The sequence below is a fragment of the Aquarana catesbeiana genome, linkage group LG10 (assembly GCF_042186555.1).
Source record: "Aquarana catesbeiana isolate 2022-GZ linkage group LG10, ASM4218655v1, whole genome shotgun sequence".
NCBI classification, from domain to species: Eukaryota; Metazoa; Chordata; class Amphibia; order Anura; family Ranidae; genus Aquarana; species Aquarana catesbeiana.
The window spans coordinates 5,986,129-6,001,852 of NC_133333.1; the positions used below are offsets into that span (position 1 = coordinate 5,986,129).

Genomic DNA, 15,724 nt, shown 5'->3' on the forward strand with positions numbered 1-15,724 from the left:
CCCTGTAGAGGACATGCTGGGAGTTGTAGTGCTCCCTGTAGAGGACATGCTGGGAGTTGTAGTGTCCCCTGTAGAGGACATGCTGGGAGTTGTAGTGCTTCCTGTAGAGGACATGCTGGGAGTTGTAGTGCCCCCTGTAGAGGACATGCTGGGAGTTGTAGTGCTCCCTGTAGAGGACATGCTGGGAGTTGTAGTGTCCCCTGTAGAGGACATGCTGGGAGTTGTAGTGCTCCCTGTAGAGGACATGCTGGGAGTTGTAGTGTCCCCTGTAGAGGACATGCTGGGAGTTGTAGTGCTCCCTGTAGAGGAGATGCTGGGAGTTGTAGTGCCCCCTGTAGAGGACATGCTGGGAGTTGTAGTGCCCCCTGTAGAGGACATGCTGGGAGTTGTAGTGCCCCCTGTAGTATCACGTGCTCAGCTCTCCCTCTCCTCTCCATACAGGGAGATTCTATAGTTAGGGCTCCTCAGCCCCTCCCCTCCCCGCCCTCCTGCGTGTGTCAGGCCCCGCCCCTCCCCGGGGTGGGCGTGGTGAGGATGGTGTGAGGAGCTCCGGACTGTCAGGTGCAGAGAGATCGGAGGATGGAGAGCCGGACAGTGAGAGTGGAGAGAGGCCAGAGAGCGCAGGCGGTGTGTGTGCTGGGGACCAAGCTGACCATAGATGTCAATGGGTGAGCTGACACCTCCCCCCACTGTACCCCCAAATCATGTGTACACCTCCCCCCTGTACCCCCCAATAATGTGTACACCTCCCCCCCTGTACCCCCCAATAATGTGTACACCTCCCTCCCTGTACCCCCAAATCATGTGTACACCTCCCCCCTGTACCCCCAAATCATGTGTACACCTCCCCCCCCTTACTGTACCCCCAAATCATCATGTGTATATCCCCCTCCCCCCAATGTGTACACCCCTCCCCTTGTACCCCCCAATCATCATGTGTACACCTCCCCCCCTGTACCCCCAAATCATGTGTACACCTCCCCCCCCTATCATGTGTACACCTCCCCCCCTGTACCCCCAAATCATGTGTACACCTCCCCCCCTGTACCCCCAAATCATGTGTACACCTCCCCCCTATCGTGTACACCTCCCCCCCTGTACCCCCAAATCATCATGTGTATATCCCCCTCCCCCCAATGTGTACACCCCTCCCCTTGTACCCCCCAATCATCATGTGTACACCTCCCCCCTGTACCCCCCAATAATGTGTATATCCCTTTCCCCCCAATAATGTATATCCCTCCCCCCTGTACAACCCAATCATCATGTGTACCCCTCCCCCTGTATCCCCCAATAATCATGTGTATATCCCTTGTACCCCCCAATAATGTGTACACACCCCTCCCCCTGTACCCCCCAATAATTATGTGTATATCCTCCTCCCCCCAATCATGTGTACCTCCCAATCATGTGTACCCCCCAATCATGTGTATATCCCCTCCCCCTCTCTACCCCCCAATAATGTGTACACCCCTCTCCCCCCCAATCATATGTATATCCCCTCCCCTGTACCCCCCAATAATGTGTACCCCCAATAATATCTCCCCTGTACATCAATAATATGTACACCCCCTTCTTGTACCACAATAATGTATACAAACCCCCCAATGTGTTCATCTCTCTTCAGTACCCCAGTAATGTGTACACCCTTCTCCTGTACCTTAATAATGTGTACATCTCTCCTCTTGTACCCCAATAATATATAGAAACCCCCAATAGTGTGTACATATCTCCCCTGTAGCCAATAATGTGTGCACCCCTCCCCCCTGTACCCTATTATTGTGTACATTCTCCTCCCGTACCCCATTATGTGTGCACCCTTCTCCTTGTACCCCTGAAATGTTTACATCCCCAATAATGTGTATACCCCTCCTTTTTGCTTGATAGCCAAGGCATCCCCCTGTACCCCAGTAATGTGTACACCCCGTACTTCAATATTATGTGCTTCCTAGTAATGCCTGTGCCCCGATAATGTGGGCACCACAGCCCTCCCCTGTACCCCAATAATGGGTGCATCCCACAATAATGTTCACTGTTAAGGTGTGCATCCCACTCCTGTACCCCAAAATGGTGTGCACCCCTCTAATTTTGTGTACTTCTCTTCCACCTCAATGTATGCATCCTATCCACTACACCGAATAATGTGTACACCCCCCCATACTCCAATAATGTGTGCACCCCTCCCATGTACCCCAACACACTGCCTGTACCCCAGTAATGTGCACTTTCAATGAGTGCACCCCTGAAAGTGTCACCTGGGGGGGGGTTCTCCACTTCTCATTAATTCCTGACATGTCACCCCACCGCTGCTCCGCGCAGCCTGCACCCCTCCCCTGTGCCCCCCCCCCCCCAGTTCATTTTCCTCGCTCTGTAAGTCCCCCGCTCTGCATCTTAGTGCAAACTTCTTCTGTTCAGGTCTAAATGTTTTATGATCCCCCTTCGTGTCCTCTCTCTGTGTTCTCAGAATCAATACAACAGAAATGTAACCTACATTTTCCGGCTGGCGCTGAGTGGCGGTATCTGTACCCCTAAATCTGTCTGCCGTAGGCATAGAGATGTAGCTGAACCTGCTGTACTAATCTGACCTCTGTCAGTAGAGGAAGCGGGGAGCGCCGTGTCCCATGGGAAGACCCCGAACTGAGGATATTTTGGGGGTTCAGGCTTTCCAAAACTCAGCTTTTTCTTCTTCTGAGGATACAAAAAATTAGTAATGCTGGAAAACCCTCCCTGTGTGTATCCTAATAATGAGATGAGGGGCCGCTGGATAGAAAAAGGCGACAGAGTTCAGGATCAGTTCAGGGCCAATGAGAAGCGGAGAGAGGGACGGCGGCGAGAGATTCGCCATGTTACTGCGCGGCTGTGACAGAGTGCCCCCCCCCCCTCCCCCGTTCCGATATGATAATTTATTCAGAGTGTGTGTGTGTGTGTGTGTGTATACATACTGTATATATTGTAGAAATCATATCAAAATATACAAGTGAAGTCTAAATTAAAATGTATAAATATACATATATATATTTAGTAGTGATGTAACAACATAAATAATTTCCTTTGCAAATGTCTTCATGTTTATTTGTTCTCACATTTGCTTTAATTTTTTTTCTTTTTAATGTGGCTCTTTTTTTTTAAATTTATTTATTTATTTTTATATTCTCATTTTTTATTCTTTCTTTCTCTCACTATTTTTTTTTTCTTTTTTGTTTGATTTTTTTTCCATTTTTATTTATTCCTTTTTTCTTGTTTCATTTTTTTCTTTTTTATACCTTTTGCAATTTAATTTCTTTTTTTTCTTCCTTATTTTTGGCTCATTTAATACAGATGACACGGTCTTGCCCTCTTTTCACGGCCAATGATGCTCATATTGTAGATGTTACACAAACTGTTGGCGCTATATAAAGCCTATATAATAATAATAATAATAATAATAATAATAATAATAATAATATTATTATAATCTCTGGGGGAGATTACTAAAACTGGAGCGCTCAGAATCTGTGCATTGTAGCCAATCATCTTCACCTTCTTCATTGAAGTGCCGGCTCACACTATGCAGTGCGGGAACCGCATGTGATTTTTGAACAGGGATCGCACCACATTCCTGTTCAAACGCATGCGATTCTTCAGCAGTGCGATTTGAGACATTATTCTTTATGGCTCGAATCGCACTGAATCTGCAGGACCCTTTTTTTTTTTTTTTTTTTTTTTTTTTTTTTTTTTTTTGGCTGCACCAGAATCAGATGGCATGGGTGTTCACACCCATGCCACCTGATTCTGCAAATCGCATAGAGTTTTGCGAACCGATTTCGGGGGGTGCCTCTAATTTAATACACACACCTACAGCAGTTCGCATGAACGGGCTGCAATTTGGATGCTGTGCGGAATCTGAATTTGCTGCGAATTTGCAGCGCACATGTGTGACTGGGGACTAAGCTTTGACAATAAAACCTGGAAGCTGATTGGTTTCTATGCAGAGCTGTACCAGATTTTGCACTCCTCAGTTTTAATAAACCCCCCCCCGTCCTGCTCATCTCTCCTATCTCTGTGACCGAGCCCCCAGTGGGCGGGACAAAATGAGGCAGGGGGCGTGGTCAGAGCTACACTGGCTGGGGCCACACATTTTAACATATTTCATATTTCACTAGCATCGGGTCAGTCTGAGCGGCGTCCTTCACTATACAATATATAAATAAAGTATCAATATAATGTACAGTATAAATAATCCAACAATACACAAAGTATAACCTAAAATGTATAATATACTGTAACAATATATAAAGTATCTATATAATAAGTCAAATGTATAAAGATATAACATAATATATAAACTATCTACGGTATATATTGCAGAAATATATAATGTAACAATATATAAAGTATCAATGTATAAGTTATAAATAGTCTCACAATATACAAATAAAGTATAACTTAAAATGTATAAATGTATAATATACTTTGTATATTGTTACAGTATATTATACATTTATTTATACATTAGATTTTAAGTTATATTTTATTTGTATATTGTGAGACTATTTATATATTTATACTTTATGTATTGTTACATTATATATTTCTGAAATGTATAGATGCTTTATTTATACATTTGATTTATATATTATATAGATTGTATATTGTTACAGTATCTATATAATAAATCAAATGTATAAAGAGATAAAGTATCTATATATTTCACACATGTTTAAAGTATCAATAATCTCACAATATGCAAATAAAGTATAACTTAAAATGTATAATTTTCTGTAACAATATATGAAGTATCTTTATAAATGTATAAATATAGAGCATAACAATATATAAAGTATCTATATATTGCAGAAATATATAAAGTATCAATGTATAAGTTCTAAATAGTCTCCCGAATATACAAATAAAGTATAACTTAAAATCTATATATAACCTCATATATAAAGTATCAATGTAAAATATTCAACATAAGGATATATATAAAGTATCTAGATAATGTAGAAATATAGTGCATAAATATATAATGTAACAATTAAGTATCGATGTATAAATATTTAAATAATCTCACAATATATGAATAAAGTATAATTTTCAAATGTATAAAATATAATATGAAGGACAGTTGGGGGGCCAGAATGAATTTGCAGCATTTTCTCTGCGAATTCTAAAAACATTCCAAATTCCTCCACTGTATAGTTTTTTTGTATCTTTTATAAAACGTGGCGTTTTATTTTCCTCTTGCCGCCATGTTGGGAATGTCTGAGATGGGGGGGGGGGGGCACAGTCGGCTTGTGTCTATGGGCGCAGACGTGGCGGGGTGACTTTTTTTTTTTTTTTTTTCCCTCATGCAATTGATGGACATATATAACTACAGAAATTCTGTCATTTCATAGGAACGTGCGCATGCGTTTCTGCCACACAGAGAAACACGCTGCAATTTTTGCAGAAAGGCGGGGGGGGGGGGGGGGGGGTGCCATCATTTATTAATGGCCGTCCAAGCATTGAAAACTGTGGCACAACGATTTTGAGTGCTGGTGCTGCAGCACTGTGTGGTGCGACTTAAAAGAACAAAAAAAAGGGGTTGAGGACCACTTGCCCATCGTTTCTGGCGGGTGGCGCAGTCCATTGAAATGGCGACGTCCACGAACAAAACTCGCACCCACAGATGTGAATTCGGGGTAAGGAGGCAATCCCGGAAATCCGGCACCGATCGGTTTGGCTGACTTTTATCTAGAAGCCTGATTGGGGATTTTTTGAAAACATTGGGGGCCCTCAGTGTGTCTTTGCATGGGGCAGGGGGGGGGCCTCATGTCGCGGCTCCGCAAGAAAATTTGCCAAATGGGTGGCCCTGTCCCCCTCCCTACACTCCATGTCCTTTTTAATAGGAAAAATCTAAGGAGCCAGGTGGAAATTTGTTGGCCAAACAGCAGCTGCATCCAGTCAGATGCAGTTGCTGTTCAGGTATTCTGACAGCTGCAAGGGGAGATCCGTCCACCCTCCTTGTTTAGTGTGGATGGAGGAATCTGGTAGATTTTTGTTGTTTAGTTTGCAGGCTAACCAAAAAAAACTGATCGCCCCCCCCCCCCTCCCCGCTCGTTCAAGAAGGCGGCGATCCACTGGCAATATTCCCCCCCCCCCACTCGATTGACCGAGAAGGCGGCAATCCACTGGCAATATCCCCCCCCCCCCCACGCTTGATTGACCAAGAAGGCAGCAATTCACTGCCACTACCCCCCCCCCCCCCCCCCCAGTGCTCGATCGACTGGGAAGGCAGCGATACACTGGCACTTCTCCCGCCCCTCCTCCGGCGCTCAATGGAGAAGGCGGCGATTCACTGGCACTACCCCCCTCCCAACGCTCGATCGATCGGGAAGGCGGCAATCCACTTGCACTGATTCCTTATGGCGTGCTAAGACTCCATGGCCAATTGGGTCTCAGGATCTGCTTCCTGATTGGCCAGGAGGAGAATCAGGAAGACAATAGCGAATATTTATTCGCTATTGTCACATAAGTGGGTGGGCTCCGGGCACAGTGCTCTGCGCCCCAAGCCCACCCTTTTTTCAAAGCCAGTTAGAGCCTCCGGCTCTAATCGTGTGCTCCAAAAAAAAAATAAAACCCCCTTGAAATCCAAGCATCTGGCGCCCTGCATGTAAATTAGAGGGGCAGGTAAATGGATTAGGGGAGCGGCGCCCCTAACGAGCCCCCCCTGCCACACCTGAATCGCATGCATTCTGGCAATCGCACGCTTGCAAGCTTTTTTTTTTTAGCATCATTAATCCTAACATTGACACCCGCAACAGATAACATGGACGCCGTCGCACAGGATACTCTGCATTTCCCACATCACATCAGTGTGAACCCGGGGCGCAAAGTGGACAGACTATTTACTATTAGTAAATGACGAGAGGCCGCCTCCCCGCTGGTGCGTTCTCAGTGCGTTTTGCTGCTTTTAGGATCTTTTTTTCCCATTTTTCTTGCATTTAAGATATAATAGTGCAATACCTGTGCGGAAGCAGCAGTTGAACTACAAGTCCCAGCATGTCCTGGCAGCCTAGTCCAGGGGCTATAGAATTGTGGGGTGGCGTTCTGGTGTCCTCCGTAGTGCGGTAATCGCAGGAAGTTGTAGGAATGTGTCGGCTCAGCAGAGTCCGGCCTCCGGATCGGGATCAAGAATTTTATTCTGCTCCGCTGAGCGCTTTGTCTGAAGTCATGTCGGGTTCACTGTATACAGAGCGGGGCGGGGGGGGGGTGTTTACTAAAGGCGAAAAAAAAAGTGCACTCTGCAAGTGCAGCTCCTCCGGAGATTAGTAAATATCCGCCGTCTCATTAGAAGCCGGTGTGACAACGCAGGAGCACAATTGGTAGACAGGAACAGAACGGTGTCACCCTAGTGCTTAATCCCTTCCTGCCTAAGCTTTTTCCTGACACTTGTTGCTTACAACTTAAAATCAGTATTTTTTGCTAGAAAATCTCTAATGACCCCCAAACATTATACATACACACAGTATCTCACAAAAGTAATTTGCTGTCCCCTCAAAATAACTCAACACACAGCCATTAATGTCTAAACCGCTGGCAACAAAAGTCAGTACACCCCTAAGTGAAAATGTCCAAGTTGGGCCCAATTAGCCATTTTCCCTCCCCCGGTGTCATGTGACTCGTTAGTGTTACAAGGTCTCAGGTGTGAATGGGGAGCAGGTGTGTTAAATTTGGTGTTATCGCTCTCACTCTCTCATACTGGTCACTGGAAGTACAACATGGCACCTCATGGCAAAGAACTCTCTGAGTATCTGAAAAAAAAAGAATAGTTGCTCTACATAAAGATGGTCTAGGCTATAAGAAGATTGCCAAGACCCTGAAACTGAGCTGCAGCACGGTGGCCAAGACCATACAGCGGTATAACAGGACAGGTTCCACTCAGAACAGGCCTCACCATGGTCCACCAAAGAAGTTGAGGTCACGTGATCAGCGTCATATCCAGAGGTTGTCTTTGGGAAATAGATGTATGAGTGCTGCCAGCATTGCTGCAGAGGTTGTAGGGGTGGGGGGTCAGCCTGTCAGTGCTCAGACCATACGCCGCACACTGCATCAAATTGGTCTGCATGGCTGTTGTCCCAGAAGGAAGCATCTTCTAAAGATGATGCACAAGAAAGTCCACAAACAGTTTACTGAAGACAAGCAGACTAAGGACATGGATTACTGGAACCATGTCCTGTGGTCTGATGAGACCAAGATAAACGTATTTGGTTCAGATGGTGACAAGCGTGTGTGGGGGCAACCAGGTGAGGAGGACAAAGACAAGCGTGTCTTGTCTACAGCCAATCATGGTGGTGGGAGTGTCATGGTCTGGGGCTGCATGAGTGCTGCCGGCACTGGGGGGCTACAGATCATTGAGGGAACCATGAATGCCAACATGTACTGTGACCTACTGAAGCAGAGCATGATCCCCTCCCTTCAGAGACTGGACCGCAGGGCAGTATTCCAACATGATAACCACCCCAAACACACCTCCAAGACCGCCTTGCTAAAGAATCTGAGGGTAAAGGTGATGGACTGGCCAAGCATGTCTCCAGACCTAAACCCTATTGATCATCTGTGGGACATCCTCAAACGGAAGGTGGAGGAGCGCAAGGTCTCTAACATCCACCAGCTCTGTGATGTCATCATGGAGGAGGGGAAGAGGACTCCAGTGATAACCTGTGAAGCTCTGGTGATCTCTATGTTCAAGAGGGTTAAGGCGGTGCTGGAAAATAATGGTGGCCACACAAAATATTGACACTTTGGGCCCAATTTGGACATTTTCACTTAGATAATATCTATCTATCTATCTATCTATCTATCTATCTATCTATCTATCTATCTATCTATCTATCTATCTATCTATCTATCTATCTATCTATCCTTAAGTGTATCTATGTGTAAAATATATATATATTATAATATAATTTTTTTTTTTAGCAGAGACATGAAATCGCGATCGTTGCAATACTTTGTCAAACTTTATTTGCACAGCAGCCTTTCAAATGCATTTTTTTTTTTTGCAAGAAATACATAAAAAAAAAAAAAAAAAAAGTTAGCCCATTTTTTTTTTTTTTTTTGTATAATGTGAAAGATGATGTTTTGGCGAGTAAATAGATACCTAACATGTCCTGCTTTAAAATTGCGCACACTTGGAATGGAATGGCGACAAACTACGGTACCTAAAAATGATGTTTTTAAATATTTCTTCAGGTTACACATTTAGAGTTACAGAGGAGGTCTTGTGCTAGAATTATTGCTCTCGCTCTGACGATCGTGCGATAACTCACACATGTGGTTTGAATACTGTTTACATTTGTGGCGTAACTTACGCATGAGTTCGTTTTTGCACGGATGGACGGGGCGCTGTAAATTTTAAAAAAAATTTTCTTATTTATTTATTTTTTACATTGTCCCTTTAAAAAAAAAAAAAATTCTGATCAGTTTTATTGCTGTCACAAGTAATATAAACCTCCCATTGGACAGTAATAGGTGGTGACAGGTCCTCTTTATGGCGGGATCTAGAAGACCCCAAATCCCTCCTTTGCACTTAAAAGCATTCAAAACGCTGAGTTTGGATGTTTTTTTGAATGTTGCAGTTTTTTTTTTTTTTTTAATTTTGCGCCTTTTTAAGTCTTCATTAATCTGGGAGTGATGTGATGTCATCGCTTCCCAGGTTACTAGATCTGAGACCCGATGGAAGTCGATTCCGGCTTTCGTTCTCGGGTCTCTGGCCAGCTGGCGGACGTGCCGGCTGGTCGCTCGGGCCTCCCGGTGGGATCGGATAATAGCCGAGCAGCTTCCTAGCCGCGTCGGTTGTTATCCCAAGAAAAGGAAAGCCAACTGTCGGTCTTAAGGCTGCATTCACACCCGAGCATTTCAGATTGGCGCCTTTTTTTGCTGCGGTTGTTTTTCAAAGTGATTTCTCAACAAAGTAAAGCACAGATACCTGGATGTATGGGGGAGTTTGCTTTGAACATTAAAAATTAATTAAATAATGTTTTTGGTTTCTGATGAAGTAAAGATCTGCTTTTTAAATACACCATATTGCCAAAAGTATTGGGACGCCTGCCTTTACACACACATGAACTTTATTGGCATCCCAGTCTTAGGCTCGATTCACATCTATGCATGTTGCTTTTGAGCGTTTTTGGAGTTTTTTTGTCATGCTTGCCACGTTTTTGAGCAGCGTTTTTGCCGCGTTTTTTTTTTTTTTTTTTTTTTAAACTGTAAAAAAAAAAAAAAAAATGCATCAAAAAACACTGCAAAAATGGTGCACATGCATTTTTGATGCTGGTCCATTGAATTGTATTACATGCAAAACGCTGCATTTTGCATGAAAAAAAGTCCCTGACCCTTTCCAATAATGCAGAGGTACAAAAGGCATTGATGTGAACATGTTCCATAGGAAACCATGTTAAAAATTCCCATGCATTTCTGCAAAATGCATCAAAAAATGCGCTAGTGTGAATGGAGCCTTAGTCCGTAGGGTTCAATATTGAGTTGGCTCCGCCCTTTACAGCTATAACAGCTTCAACTCTTCTGGGAAGGGCCGTCCACAAGGTTTAGGAGTGTGATCCATAAAGACATGGATGAGCGAGTTTGGGGTGGAGGAACTTGACTGACCTCAACCCCATAGAACACCTTTGGGATGAATTAGAGTGCGGACTGTGAGCCAGGCCTTCTCATCCAACATCAGTGCCTGACCTCACAAATGCTCTTCTGGAAGAATGGTCAAACATTCCCATAGACACCCTCCTAACCTTGTGGACGGCCTTCCCAGAAGAGGTGAAGCTGTTATAGCTGCAAAGGGCGGAGCCAACTCAATATTGAACTTTACAGACCAAGACTGGGATGTCATTAAAGTTCATGTGTGTGTAAAGGCAGGCGTCCCAATACTTTTGATAATGTCGGTTGTGATTCGATATTGCACCATGTGATGTAACGGTCTGAAGGCAGCGACTTCCTGTGGAAAATACTTCAGTTCCTGAGCAGCTCTTGTGTAATGTGTGTTCTGTGTATAGAAATGAAGGACATTGAATAAAAGTGTTTGCAGAGTTCAGATATCCGCTGTATGAGGATGTTCAAGACGCATTAATCCCAAAAACATTTCTTATATTGCAGATTACCAATTCTTAGATGTGACGGGCTGCATTCGTTTTTGTTCTTCTTTTTTTTTTTTTTTTTTTTTTTTAATGTATTTATTTTTTTTTTTAAGGCTCTTTCTTTTATTTTCACCTGGTGATCCAGCCAGCAATTCTGTTGTGTTTTTTTTTTTCAACAGCACAAGCTCTCCCACAGATGTAGCAGTTACAGGGATGAGACCAACCATTTACAGGGATGCTTACAATAATCAGCTTTTGTTCGTGTAAAACGCTTATCCCAAAAGGAAGAATAAAAAACGGCTTTAACTGACTATAAAAGTGTGAGCTGGAGTTTGACTTCAGTATGTTGATGTATCTAAATCTCCTAGTACATCTAACACCCCCCCCCCCCCCTTTTCACTGCAGACTGACAATGCTGCTGCCTGCTGTGCCCCTGTGCTCCTTCATCCAGAGTGGGGGGGGGGGCGCTCTAATACAGGAGGTGTGTGACTCGCCAGGTGAAAACAAAAGGGAGGAGCAGAGATGAGTAGACGATCGATGTGTCCCGGCTCCTGAGAACGAGATATAAAATATACATGAATGGCAGCGATGAGCGCGGTGAAGGATATCGTAGTGCCCGTCTAGAGTTACTCCGCTTCCCGTATAGAGAAGGTCATGGCATTCAGAAAATCTCCCCCCCGGCATGGTGCGCACCCCTCTTCTCATGACTTCCATCGCACTGAGCGAACGCTTCACCGCCGAATGACTTCAGCTAAAATCTTCTTGACTCCGCCAGATATATATATATATATTCCATGTCTGTCCGTCCCTCCGTACAGACATAGAAATTATAAATGGGGTCACAAGTTATGAGGGGTTCCCACCATCCCTGTGCTGAGTTCCCGGGTCTGTACACCCGCTGTGGCCCATTATGAGGGGTTCCCACCATCTCTGTGCTGAGTTCCCGGGTCTGTACACCGCTGTGCCCATTATGAGGGGTTCCCACCATTCCTGTGCTGAGTTCCCGGGTCTGTACACCCGCTGTGCCCATTATGAGGGGTTCCCACCATTCCTGTGCTGAGTTCCCGGGTCTGTACACCCGCTGTGCCCATTATGAGGGGTTCCCACCATCCCTGTGCTGAGTTCCTGGGTCTGTACACCCGCTGTGCCCATTATGAGGGGTTCCCACCATTCCTGTGCTGAGTTCCCGGGTCTGTACACCCGCTGTGTCCATTATGAGGGGTTCCCACCATCCCTGTGCTGAGTTCCCGGGTCTGTACACCCGCTGTGCCCATTATGAGAGGTTCTCACCATCCCTGTGCTGAGTTCCCGGGTCTGTACACCCGCTGTGCCCATTATGAGGGGTTCCCACCATCCCTGTGCTGAGTTCCCGGGTCTGTACATCCGCTGTGCCCATTATGAGGGGTTCTCACCATCCCTGTGCTGAGTTCCCGGGTCTGTACACCCGCTGTGCCCATTATGAGGGGTTCCCACCATCCCTGTGCTGAGTTCCCGGGTCTGTACACCCGCTGTGCCCATTATGAGGGGTTCCCACCATTCCTGTGCTGAGTTCCCGGGTCTGTACACCCGCTGTGCCCATTATGAGGGGTTCCCACCATTCCTGTGCTGAGTTCCCGGGTCTGTACACCCGCTGTGCCCATTATGAGGGGTTCCCACCATTCCTGTGCTGAGTTCCCGGGTCTGTACACCCGCTGTGTCCATTATGAGGGGTTCCCACCATCCCTGTGCTGAGTTCCTGGGTCTGTACACCGCTGTGCCCATTATGAGGGGTTCCCACCATCCCTGTGCTGAGTTCCCGGGTCTGTACATCCGCTGTGCCCATTATGAGGGGTTCCCACCATCCCTGTGCTGAGTTCCCGGGTCTGTACACCCGCTGTGCCCATTATGAGGGGTTCCCACCATCCCTGTGCTGAGTTCCCGGGTCTGTACATCCGCTGTGCCCATTATGAGGGGTTCTCACCATCCCTGTGCTGAGTTCCCGGGTCTGTACACCCGCTGTGCCCATTATGAGGGGTTCCCACCATTCCTGTGCTGAGTTCTCGGGTCTGTACACCCGCTGTGCCCATTATGAGGGGTTCCCACCATCCCTGTGCTGAGTTCCCGGGTCTGTACACCCGCTGTGCCCATTATGAGGGGTTCCCACCATCCCTGTGCTGAGTTCCCGGTCTGTACACCTACTGTGCCCATTATGAGGGGTTCCACCATCCCTGTGCTGAGTTCCGGGTCTGTACACCCGCTGTGCCCATTATGAGGGGTTCTCACCATCCTGTGCTGAGTTCCCGGGTCTGTACACCCGCTGTGCCCATTATGAGGGGTTCTCACCATCCCTCTTCGGATGGTGACGTCTACCTGTCACCATTCCATCCAGATAAACGTTATGAAAACTGGTTTCATTTAGAGGTTCGGATCGCTCGGCCTCGCTGTGCCCAGGATCAGTAGAGGTGCGTCTCCTGTGCCTGGCATGCGGTGTGCCACGCAGCTGTGACACCGTAATCCCTGTGAGAGATATCTATCAGCAAGTGAATGGGGGAGGGGGGTTGTCAGGCCAGCCAGATCCTGTAGGAATAGATTGGGTTCACCTTCTATGGATTTGTAAAGCTTTTCGCTAAGTGCGTCCTCTGTGCCCGATCGCTCGCCAATCTGCGTTTTTTTTTTTTTTTTTTTTTTTTTTTTTATTTATCACTGCGTACTGCCGCTGGCCACATCTCATTCAGAGGGGACTAATTATAAACCGCTAATATAATGAATGATTATTCTGAATCCTTTAAGCAGGAAAAAAAAAAATATTTTCATGGGACATTAGAGTGTAAGCTCCTCTGTACAGAGACTGTTGTGATCGGCTCAGTGATCTCTGTACAGCGCTATGTCAGAGCTATATACATGTACAGTGCCTTAAAGTATTCATACCCCTTGAAATTTCCCACATTTTCTCATGTTACAACCAAAAACATAAATGTATTTTATTGGGATTTTATGTGATAGACCAACACAAAGTGTCACATAATTGTGAAGTGGAAGGAAAATGATAAATGATACAAATAAATATGTGAAAAGTGTGTGTGTGGGGGGGGGGGCATTTGTATTCAGCCCCCTTTACTCTGATAACTAAAATCTATTGGAACCAATTGCCTTCAGAAGTCACCTAATTAGTAAATAGAGTCCACCTGTGTGTTATTTAATCTCAGTATAAATACAGCTGTTCTGTTGAAGCCCTCAGAGGTTTGTTAGAGAACCTTAGTGAACAAACAGTATCATGAAGGCCAAGGAACACACCAGACAGGTCAGGGATAAAGTTGTGGAGAAGTATAAAGCAGGGTTAGGTTATAATAAAATCTCCAAGCTTTGAACATCTCACGGAGCTCTGTTCAATCCATCATCAGAAAATGGAAAGAGTATGGCACAACTGCAAACCTACCAAGACATGGCCGTCCACCTAAACTGACCGGACGGGCAAGGAGAACGTTCATCAGAGAAGAGCCAAGAGGTCCATGGTAAGTCTGGAGGAGCTGCAGAGATCCACAGCTCAGGTGGGAGAATCTGTCCACAGGACAACTATTAGTCGTGTTCTCCACAAATCTGCCCTTTATGAAAGAGTGACAAGAAGAAAGACATTGGAGAAAGAAAGTCATAAGAAGTCCTGTTTGTAGTTTGTGAGAAGCCATGTGGAGGACACAGCAAACATGTGGAAGAAGGTGATCTGGTCAGAGGAGACCAAAATTCAACTTTATGGCCTAAAAGTAAAACGCTATGTGTGGGGAAAACTAACACTGCACATCACCCTGAACACACCATCCCCACCGTGAAACATGGTGGTGGCAGCATCATGTGGTGGGGATGGTTTTCTTCAGCAGGGACAGGGAAGCTGGTCAGAGTTGATGGGAAGATGGATGGAGACACATACAGGACAATCTTAGAAGAAAACCTGTTAGAGTCTGCAAAAGACTTGAGACTGGGGGGGAGGTTCACCTTCCAGCAGGACAACGACCCGAAAACATCCAGCCAGAGCTACAATGGAATGGTTTAGATCAAAGCATATTCATGTGTTAGAATGGCCCAGTCACAGTCCAGACCTAAATCACATTGAGAATCTGTGGCAAGACTTGAAAATTGCTGTTCACAGACGCTCTCCATCCAATCTGACAGAGCTTGAGATATTTTACAAAGAAGAATGGGCAGAAATGTCCTCTCTAGATGTGCAAAGCTGGTAGAGACATCCCCAAAAAGACTTGTAGAGAAAGGGGGTTCTACAAAGTATTGACTCCGGGGGGCGCCATACAAATCCCCTCCCCCCCACACTTTTCACATATTTATTTGTATCATTTATCATTTTCCTTTGTGTTGGTCTATCACATAAAATCCCAATAAAATACATTTATGTTTTTTGGTTGGAACATGAGAAAATGTGGGAAATTTCAAGGGGTATGAATACTTTTTCAAGGCACTGTATAAAAATAATAGTGTGTGACTGTGCGTGAGGGGGCATTAGAGTGTAAGCTCCTCTTGTGCAGAGACTGACGTGACTGGCTCAGTGATCTCTGTACAGCACTGCGGTATATGTCAGAGCTATATAAATGTTTTGGGGGCGGGGGGGGGGGGGGGTGTTAACTGTCCGATGA

The 15,724-nt window shown here is 45.5% G+C and overlaps 1 protein-coding gene across 1 annotated transcript in view; it reads left to right on the forward strand.

Moving 5' to 3' along the window:
* Window positions 1–496: 496 nt before the first annotated feature.
* LOC141110271 (protein-arginine deiminase type-2-like) overlaps window positions 497–15,724 on the forward strand; it is a 59,582-nt gene continuing 44,354 nt past the window's right edge. The window contains exon 1 of the mRNA XM_073601559.1: window positions 497–668. Coding sequence (XP_073457660.1) covers window positions 580–668 — 89 coding nt within the window. The 5' untranslated portion in view covers window positions 497–579. The remainder of the gene's footprint in view (window positions 669–15,724) is intronic.